At 41.6% G+C, this 11,131-nt stretch overlaps 1 protein-coding gene across 1 annotated transcript in view; it reads left to right on the forward strand.

The window, feature by feature from the left end:
- The window catches only part of CORO2B (coronin 2B), a 49,064-nt gene extending 38,399 nt beyond the window's left edge, over positions 1–10,665 (forward strand). Inside the window, exons 6-12 of the mRNA XM_066592949.1 lie at positions 17–133; positions 891–995; positions 2,121–2,217; positions 2,399–2,511; positions 2,604–2,694; positions 4,623–4,762; positions 9,758–10,665. Coding sequence (XP_066449046.1) covers positions 17–133; positions 891–995; positions 2,121–2,217; positions 2,399–2,511; positions 2,604–2,694; positions 4,623–4,762; positions 9,758–9,889 — 795 coding nt within the window. The 3' untranslated portion in view covers positions 9,890–10,665. The remainder of the gene's footprint in view (positions 1–16; positions 134–890; positions 996–2,120; positions 2,218–2,398; positions 2,512–2,603; positions 2,695–4,622; positions 4,763–9,757) is intronic.
- Positions 10,666–11,131: the final 466 nt, after the last annotated feature.

The following is an 11,131-nucleotide window of genomic DNA, read 5'->3' on the forward strand; positions in this document are numbered from 1 at the left end:
CGTTTTTCCTTACTAGGCAGCAAACTGTAAAAACCACAGGGTGACACGTGTTGTTTTCCTGGGAGACATGAAGCGTCTACTAACAACAGGCGTCTCCAGGTGGAACACAAGGCAGATAGCATTATGGGACCAGGTGAGGAAAATTGTGACTCATACAACAGCTTGAATTCTCAGTAAAAGATTCCCAGACTTAGAATTCAGTGTAAAATATAGTCAGAAGTCTTAGGGACCTTTCACAGAGACAGAATTTTTCTGCATTCTGCACCTCATGCTGCGGTAAATTCCGCACAGATTTTGATGTTGATCCAGGGATTATTCTCATTGCCAGATTGGAGTTGGGAAGAAATTTTTTTTTTCCTTTTTAAAATGGGGAAAATTGGCTTCTACCTCTTCTTTTTTTTTTGCCTTCCTCTCTATAAACATTGGGGCGGGGTAATAGGCTGAACTGGATGGACATAGGCCAGAAAAAAGACATAACATACTATGTAGAATGAAAATGGTGTAGATCTACCAGCAATTCCACATCAAAGTCTGCAGTGAGACTTGTGGATTTTTATGGGGAATTGGCAGCAGCAGATTAAGGTGCGAATTTACAGTGAGGAATGTAGAAAAATTACACTTGCGTGAAAGGTTAAAATTTCATGCAAATGACCATTTGCTATGGGTGATATCTGCCAAAAAGTTGATTAGCCGTTCACTTGCTACATGATCAAGTGCATTTAGTTGCTCACCTGCCATATTGGTCTACTGTGTTAAGAGCTGAATGACTTGTACAATGGACGATCTTAATCTCGTGTATAGCTAGTTTAATTTTAGTATGATGCTCAGTCTATAGTTAGCCTGCCTATTGGTATAAGATAGGATACATTATTGGAAACATTTGTATGCAGGAGGACTTGTCAATGCCATTGGTTGAAGAGGAAATAGATGGGCTTTCTGGGCTGCTCTTTCCTTTTTACGACATGGACACACACATGCTGTATCTGGCTGGAAAGGTAAGCTCCCACCTTATTATTTATCTTATCCCACGCAGCACAATCCATAAACTATTACCTCCAAATACTGCCTACCTGATTCACACATTACTCCTCTAACATCCTGTACTTCTTGTTGACACAGTTTCACATCATTATCAGAACACACTATCAAAAGTAATTGGACATCTGAGCAAGAATCAAAAGTAGCATTCATTTACATATGTTAATACTTAGTGGAGGCTCCTTAAGTCCTAATGACATTGAACGCTCTCCATAGCATACTTTCTACTAATGTCTGATATAGTTCAGCTGGTATTTCCCTTCATATGTCCTGCAAATGTCTGGCAAGTTCTCTCAAATATGATGCATGGGTCCATGTGCTATGGTTCATTGGACAGTTGAGTAATGGAAGAACATTGTATAGAGTGACAAATCATGCTACTCCATTTTCAAATCATGTGGAAGTGCCTGGGTGTGGAGGATACCTGGGGAATGCCTTTTGCCTGAGTGTGTTGTGCCAACAGTTAAGTATGGCAGAGTCCATTATGGTCTGAGGATGTTTTACGTGATATGGTCTTAGTCCATTGGTTGTAGTGACAAAAACCATGAACACGGAGATGTACCTTGAAATTCTAGACAATGATGTGCTGCCGACAATGTGGCAATACTCTGGGAATGGTCAGCAATACTTCCAACAAGACAACGAGCCTTATTACAAATCCATTGGTTTGAGGATATGGATATTCCACTATTGGACTTGCCTGCACAAAGTCCTGATCTGAACCCTACTAAACATCTTCGAGATGAACTGGAACGTCAGGGAAGGAAATATGAACGGCGTCCATTTTCTTTAAGAGAACTTGTCAGACATTTAAAGGATGAATGGAGGGAAATACCAGCAGATATCAGTAGAAAGTATGCCACAGAGAGTATCCAATGTCATTAGGGCCAAAGAAGCCCCACTAAGTATTACTATATGTAAAAAAAATACTACTTTTGATTATTGCTCAACAGGATAGTGTACTTTGTCATCCCCCATTCTTGGCTTTCATCAATCAACTTCATTCAATCAGCTGTATGACTATCATCTTCTTCATTTCTGTCGACCTCCTAGTATTGATGGTTCCCTTTTTCTTATGTAAGGGAGATGGGAACATCCGGTACTATGAAATAACAGTAGAAAAACCGTTCCTGACATACCTCATGGAGTTCCGTTCTGCTGCACCTCAGAAAGGCCTTGGTGAGATACAAAACAGTAATATGGGGAGGGAGCATAGAAATCGATTATAGAAATGTTCTCAATGAGAAGTGATGTAAACCATTACAAGTGTTATATAGAAAATGAGATGGCTAGATGAAGACGGCTATACTTACCCGCATAATTACTTTCAAAAACATCACTGTAGGATGTTTTCTCGTAGGAGTGATGCCAAAACATGGACTGGATGTGTCAGCATGTGAGATATTCCGCTTTTACAAGCTCATCACTTTGAAGAACGTAATAGAACCAATATCTATGATAGTTCCAAGAAGGGTGAGATTGTATACATGCATTCAGTGTTGTTACAAACATACTAATCTAGACAACTGCCCTAAGTTAAAATTTATATTTTTATTTTCTTATAGTCGGAAACCTATCAGGAGGACATTTACCCTATGACACCAGGAATGGAACCCGCACTAAATCCTAATGAGTGGCTAAGCGGCATCAACAGAGGTGAACGTGGTGTAGGGTTCAATTAAAGCTAGGGATGTAGATGGACACATCAGACGGATTGTATGTAATGTCTCAGCGCGAAGATACACATTTGGAATCGGATTAATATACTGTATTAGAGCACTGTATTTTATATAGCATTAGTATGAGTCATTTCCTAATATATACCTATTACCCATATCATTTACTTATAAAACAAGGGCTAAAGGAAATTTATATTGATCATTAGAATAATCAGAGTCGGAAAGGGTATCATTTCTCCTTAAGGAGAGCATCTAGAAGGTGAGCGAGGAGACTTAAGGGCCATGCATGCTCCTCTGGAAAATTCTATGAATATGCAAATTAGGCAACTCAGAAACCTACTGCACACTGATAAGGGGCCAGAACCCCGAAACAGCTCTCTGTTTATGGATTCTGGCTTGGTTTTCAATTTCCAATCAGAATGAAGCTTTAAAAAAAAACAAAAAACGCTGAGATGTCCAGCCAGCAGACCCTCCTGACACAGAAACCGATGCCTTTCTAAACTACAGGGCTGTGTGTCTCCAGCGTGACTGAAGAGTATTTTGCCTCGAAACGCTGTGTGTTTTTTAGCTGTTTTTTATTTCATAATAAGTAGCACTTTCTTTTTACATTTATATAAGTGCACATTTTTCCTAAAAGGGTTGCGCCACTTTGCGAGCCACTTTTAGACTTTCTCGTTCCACAATCATTACTGATCAACCACAGAGGTTGTACAGTCATTGGTCTGGCAGCACTCAAAAATTGATGCACATCTCCTATCTTGCCCTATAGAAAACAATTCACTTGAAAAACACACCTCGGCACTTCACCATTGGAACTTTACTGGAGTAGCTCCACTTCCTTTTTTTGCCACTACTGTTTCTTAATCATTGTTATAAAGACCTATATAAAGGGTCAGACATTGATTTGCAGGAATGCTGCCATCCAATAGGTGGTGCTACAGAGATCTTGTCCCATCTTCCTTATTTGCAACAATCAGAGAAGAATACATATGTTATGGAATTGTGTACTTTTCTCATATACAAGTGTAGGTACACCAAAGGTAAACTTTTAGTTAACAGTGATTCCCAACTACCGTATGTGACCGACCTTTGCGCAATATATTATACTGTATAGTGTAAAAGCACTGAATGTTTTGCCAACTATATCTTTAAGCTGGTTGAAATCAGTTTATCATCTCTAATATAAAAGTGACAAGTCTTGTCTAAGAACCCTCATTGAGAATCACTGGTTGAAACTAGCGGTATCATATGGGCAAATGAGACTCAACAATGACATCGTACAATACCCATCTGGTAGAGGTTTATGGATGCATGAATGAACATTGCTGCATGTGGATGGTGCTATAAATGGACACTCTTGCATTTACCTTATGCACGTGGCACCTGTTGTGATATACATCAAAGTGTTCTTCCAGTTTAGCACATTAGAACATTTGCCAGGAATTTCATGTAGGAGTAAGCCTACAATATCATCAGTGACATCAATTATTCTGTGAAGTTTGCAGGATTTATGCAGAAATGGCAGCTGACCCCAAATTCCCTGCTGCATACTTTACATAAATTGTAAAAAAATATGCATGAAGCCAATATTTTATGTCTCCCATCACAATTAACAGTAACAAGGGTTCTGTTCATAATATGTGAGTCTAGGATAATTATTTGCAGACAGTAGGATACGAGCATCATGTTTGCAATGGTCCTGCCATGAATACATATACACAAGACAGAAAAACAGAAAAAACTGGCTCACGAATAATTGTAAATCTAGTGCACAACATAGTAACAGTGCATAGACCAGCAATACAGATGAACTTTATCATTGACACGAGTCTCATCTCCAGGCAGTTTTTTTTTGTGCATATACACACTGAGATCATCTGAGAGTAATTGGACCACTTTCAATAGATCCTGTTCTGATGAGTCTTAAAGAGGGGTACCGAAAGGAGATCAAGGCTACATTCAAAGCACCAGCGAGAGATAAGAAGAGTTTAGTGGTAAATGGCATCGATCTACTAGAAAATGTGCCACCTCGGACAGAAAATGAAGTGAGTCAATATTAACTTTTTATGTTGTATCTAAGAATATCTTTTCAGAATTGAAAAACCATTTCCGCATCGTTATGAAGGGATGACAGCCATATTGGTTTCTATGCAATTTCAATTTTAAACCATTAACAAGGACTTACATAAATACCATTATACTACAATATATTTTAACCCCTTAACGACACAGGACATACGGTTACATCCTGCACGCTCAGGGTTTGGATGGTAGGAGATCTCCGCCATAAAACGCGGGAGTCAGCTATTTCTTACAGCCAGCACTCGCCACCAATAGCTCTGAAAAGCCGTACAGCTCATCGGAGCTGTTAACCCTTGAAATGCCGGCATTTAAATCCCCTGGACGATGTTTCGGAGTCCCCTACGCCCCCTCCCCCCGCAATGAGATCGCAGGGAGCCATTTGAGTGTCTGAAAGGCCTTAGGCATGGCTTGATAGGCATTCTGCTAAGACAGACCAAGACATGGCTTGATAGAATGCATGTCTGAACACAGTATGATGTAATGCTAAGTTCTTGTTCCCTCTGGAGACAAAAAAAAGTTAAGTAGTAAAAGTTCTTTTTATAACCATTTAAAAAAAAGTAATACAAGTTAAAAAAAAAACAACCTTTTGTTATATTTATAATAAGAGAATCCCAAAAATATCTATTTGGTATCGCTGAGTCTGTAAAAGTCCGATCTATAAAGGTAATGCATAATTTACCCCGCATAGTGACCGGTGTCAGAAAAAAAGATTTGGTCATCCTGTCTCCAAGAAAAAAAGGTAATAAAGTGTTCAAAAAGTCCATATGTACTTCAGAATAGTAACAAAGGAAACTACAGGACGTCCCGCACAAAATGAGATGTCACACAACTATGCTGCCGAAAAAATAAAGTTATAGCTGTCAGAAGCTGGCGGCAGAAAATAATTTTTAAAAATAAAAAATGTAGTACAGCAAAATGAAGAAAAAATCTATATAGCTTTGGCATCGTAGTAATCGTACTAACCCATAGAATAAATTTATCAGGTCATTTTTGTTGCAGTGTGTACGCCATAGAAACATGACGTACCCAAAGATGGCGGAATTTTGTTTTTTTTTTTCCATTTCCCTCCACTAAAAAAAATTGGTAATGTTTTTCAGTACATTACATGGTACATTATATAGTACCATTGAAAAATGCAACTCGTCCTGCAAAAAACAAGCCTTCATACAGCGATGTCGATTAAAAAAAAATATCATAACTATTATGTATTATTTAAGGGGGGATGAAAAAACAAAAATGGGAAAAAAAGGTGACAGTCCTTAAGGGGTTAAAAGGATCCTGTAATATTGTGCATGCACTGTAATCTGCATGCATCTTGTTATAGAGCAGGAGGAGCTCAGCAGCTTGATACATACACTTACATGCCAAAAGTCATGGGATGGCTGTGTGTAAATTGCTTATGTAGTGGCTTGGGTACACCCACAGCTAGTATACCTTGTCAGGTGTTATCTTGTAAGTGAAGGTGAAAACTGGCCAGTGTGCTCATGACAAAGTGACATGAATTACCAAAATTAAAACGAGGCATGGTAGCAGGTGCCAGACTAATGGGACAGTACATCTCTGAGGTTGTACGAATATTTAATATTCCTCAATTCATTATTAAAGGCATTACCACCCACAGTGGCTGCCCACAGATGCTTAATGATTGTGACAGGCGGCATCTGGCTAGAATTGTCTGTGCGAACAGACAAGCGACTCTGGCAGAAATCACATCCACGTTCAATGTAGGAGGCCCCACACGCAGGTCAGTGCAGCGTTCTTTAGCCTTCATGGGACATGGAAGCAGAAGACCCAACGCCACAAAAGGCGCGTCACCTCACCTGGGCTCATGAGATTGCTTACTGGACCCTAGAGAACTGTCAATATGTGGTGTAGTTCAATGAGTCACAGTGCCAATTGTTTTGGGTGGATGGTGCCAGTTGTCAACAAGGCATTGTGCAGATTGTTGGTGGCTCCATATTAGCTGGGTTGTGTCCTCCTTGCATGGGTTGGGGTCACTGGTCTGTCAAACACATTACTAGGGATGAGCGAGTATACTCGCTAAGGCACTACTCGCTCGAATAATGTGCCTTAGCCGAGTATCTCCCCGCTCGTCCCGAAAGATTCGGGTGCCGCCGTGGGGCGGGGAGCTGCGGGGGAGAGCAGGGAGGAACGGAGGGGAGATCTCTCTCTCCCGCCCGCTCTCCCCTGCTCCCCGCCGCAACTCACCTGTCAGCTGCGGCGGCCCCCGAATCTTTAGGGACGAGCAGGGAGATACTCGGCTAAGGCACATTACTCGAGCGAGTAGTGCCTTAGCGAGTATACTCGCTCATCCCTAATCATTACCAATGCACTGTGCTATTGGGCCCAAGCTGTCCAGACTTGGTTTGAGGAGCATTCCAGAGAGTGCCTGCACGTTACCCTGATATGAGTCCAATCGAGCATTTATGGAATGTGGTGGAGAGGTCCATTCGCAGCCGAGATCCTGCACCTACAAATATCATGGAGCTGTGAGTGGCTATGCAGGCAGCATGACTCAACATCCCTCCAGACATAATCTATCCACTTTTGTAATCTATGCCATATCAAATTGCTGCTTTACACAGAGTTAGAGGGGTCCTACATGATATTAGTTTATGTCTCATGACTTTTGCATGTCATTGTATACCTTTTGTACAAAAAAAAATCTATAGAACTTATAATTTATTGAAATAAAGCTCTTCTCATTCTGGGTTTAGCAGCCGAGTGAGTGCGTACAGAGCTAGGAGCCAATTACTAATAGTTTCTCTGAAAATAAGACACTGACTTATATACATTTTTTGCCCCTAAAGAGGCACAGTGTCTTCTTTTCGGGGAGTGTCTTATACTCACCTGGCCCGTGGCTTCTGAGTCCCTCGCGCTGGCCTCCGGCGCTGCGGCAGGCTGCCGTGTCCCCAGCGTTGATACAGCACTCTCTTTCTGGTGACGAGGCTTTCAATACCCCACCTTCGGCAAGCGAGTGCTGTGATTGGATCACGAGCACTGCTGGCTCAGCCAATCAGAGCCGTTGCTCTGATTGGCTGACCAGCGGCACTTGTGATCCAATTAGAGCCAGCGCTCAATAAACCAATCCCAACCAATCATTCAGTGATGTCATTCACTAAATGGCTGTAAAAGATCAAGCAACGGTTCTGATTGGCTAAGCCAGCGGCACTCGTGATCCAATCACAGTACTTGCTTGCTGGAGGTGGGTTATTTAAAGCCCCATCACCAGCAAGTAAGTGCAGTGTCAAAACTGAGGAAACGGCAGCCTTTCATTGGCTAGGTGAGTATTGCTGTTTTTGTTTTTTTTCATGTAGTTTAGCTACAGATTCTTTTTGGGGGAGAGCTTATATTTCAAGCCCCCTCTTTCCCCCTCCCCCCCCCCCCAAAAAAATGGTGTAGGGCTTATTATTGGAGTAGGGCTTATTTTTGGGGAAACACAGTAGTAGCAGACGATTGCACTGCAAAACTGAAAATGAGCAGATTTTATCAAATAAAAATTTCTAATTTATAGAAATTTTATTGATTTTTTTTTTTTGCACAGAACTATCAGGGATATTTACAAAGGGTTTACACTAGAATACTGGTGCAGAAAAAAAACCTTTTCATGTATTGGGTGCACCGTACACTGGGGGAAATTTATACTAAAACCATTGTTAGAAATGCCGGCCTTAATAAATTTCCCCCTATATCTCAATCTGCTCATCTCCTACTGCTCTATAAAGTATGCACATTGCACTAGATCCACGTGACAGGTTGCCTTTAGGCCTTATTCACACAACCGTTTTTACACGGCTAATTTAGCCGCAATAAAAAAATCGTGACCATCTGAAGCATTGGTTACCAATGTATTTATTCAGATTAGCAATTTAGAGCCACGTAAAAACGCCATGCCAGGGATAATGGGACACCGGTGACCGAATACTGTAGTCTATTTTATACGTGGCCGGAAAAGAAAGGTCTTGCCCATCTTTTGGCCAAGATAGGCTTCAAAGGGAGCTGAACAAAAAGGGAGGGGGAGGGAGTTCATCAGCACCCAGCGTTGCAAAACGCTTACTGGTGCCCTTTATTTAGGCATTAGAATTCTTTCCTATAATTTATGCCAAACGAGGGATTTCCGCTCTGCCAATGGACGAGAGAGCGCGCATTTTGGCCGCAACTTGATGGGAGCTTTATCTTTTTACAGTCGTTTTTTGGCTTTGATGTGGCCAACATGAAAATGCAACACTCAAGTGAAGGAGGCCTTAAAGGGGTTGTCCCGCGCCGAAACGGGTTTTTTTTTTTTTCAACCCCCCCCCCCGGTCGGCGCGAGACAACCCCGATGCAGGGAGGTAAAGAAAGCTTACCGGAGCGCTTACCTTAATCCCCGCGCTCCGGTGACTTCAATACTTACCGCTGAAGATGGCCGCCGGGATCCTCTGTCTCCGTGGACCGCAGCTCTTCTGTGCGGTCCATTGCCGATTCCAGCCTCCTGATTGGCTGGAATCGGCACGTGACGGGGCGGAGCTACACGGAGCCTGCATTCTGCACGAGCGGCTCCATAGAAGACTGCAGAAGACCCGGACTGCGCAAGCGCGGCTAATTTGGCCATCGGAGGGCGAAAATTAGTCGGCACCATGGAGACGAGGACGCCAGCAACGGAGCAGGTAAGTATAAAACTTTTTATAACTTCTGTATGGCTCATAATTAATGCACAATGTATATTACAAAGTGCATTATTATGGCCATACAGAAGTGTATAGACCCACTTGCTGCCGCGGGACAACCCCTTTAAGGAGGAATTTGCTTTAAATTTGTAACACTTGCTATCCTAATAAAAGCATAGCTATCGGTAATAGGCTTTTGCAGAATATTTCTCTGAACACTGCAACACTCAACACATTGTATAGACTTGGCATGTAGTTTATTACTTTTGCTTGACTGTGCTTTTCACCTGCTCACTTACCTGTACCCTGCAGTTGCTGCGGATGTTCTATCGGCAGCAGGATGAGATCCGACGTCTGAAGGAGCAGCTGGCCCAGAGAGACCTCCTCATCCGCCAACTGGAACTGGAACTTAGAAACCTGAGGAATAGTCCCAAAGACAGCTAGCCACCCTCGTCATCACTAAACAGATTGTACAGGGACAGACAACGTCTTCATGTATAACAGCTCTTGAGGTTTCTGTATATAGACTAACTAGCCATACAATGCCTTGCAAAGGTATAAAAAGGCTTGTGTACCCAACTGCACTAATTGCACAGATTATCTATTTATCCAGCTGGGTTCCTCCATATAACCAAATGGAACCAACTCCTCTTACACTTGTTTAACAGACCCCAACCAATCTAGATGGATGACTTCCAATAACTATATTCAAAAAACACACAAATAAGATCAATGTGGGAGGAATTTAGGGTCTCATAATGTAGAAACGTCTTTCAATCTCTTCTTAATGGCCTTGGGGTGAGATTTTAGAAATTATTTATTTATGTAACCAATGACGATGGAGATTGATTCCTCCTTTAAGAAGCAGGGGTTTTTATAAGTCCATAAAGCCATAAGAAAGCACTAGGGAGCGTATCCCTGTCTTCTACCAATGCATTCTCCATTCTCATTCTCCTTTATCCTGTAGTTTTTCCCATCAAACTATATCCTTTACACCCTCTTACACGCATGCTCATGCTAGTTAGCCCATGATTCTCACTTCCAGCGGAGCACTTTAAATCCAGCGGACCTGACTCTAGCTGGTTGGAATTTTATTTATTGCTAATCATCACTTCCTATGCAAAGTGATTACTAAAATCATTAATCTTCTAAACAGACTATGGACGTTTATTTCAAAGAATGTACTGTAACTGATGCTGAGAATAAAGGTTGGGAACAGATGTGTGTGTTTTCTTCTGAATGTAATGTAACTTGTAAGAAAATAGATCTGTACAATTTATGGCATGTTTGTATTTCAACCTTGAAAGCTCAGAATCCCATGTTGAATGTTACAATATAGCTAGACATGTGGAGTGGAATTATGCCTTACAAGAACTCATTAGACAAAACACTATCGCTTTAGGTAGTACATTCGTGTTATAAGGTCTCTTCATTTTTTTTCTCGAGAATAAAAGCAGATGGACACATTTTTTAGAAGATGTGGGCATTCTTCGGGGATGAGTGAGACATATCATCATTGACATTCATCGTCCGTTGAGTGAGACATGCGGTGAAGGTGTCTTGGACATGCAATGAAATGTGTGCTCATGGGTGTGACACTTCAAAGAAGGTCGAACGTCATGTGAGACTGAACCTAATGGAGCTTCAGCCATGTGCCAGCCGGTCCGACAACATTTTTGTCTTTCT

Source organism: Eleutherodactylus coqui, chromosome 2 (assembly GCF_035609145.1).
Source record: "Eleutherodactylus coqui strain aEleCoq1 chromosome 2, aEleCoq1.hap1, whole genome shotgun sequence".
Classification (NCBI taxonomy): Eukaryota; Metazoa; Chordata; class Amphibia; order Anura; family Eleutherodactylidae; genus Eleutherodactylus; species Eleutherodactylus coqui.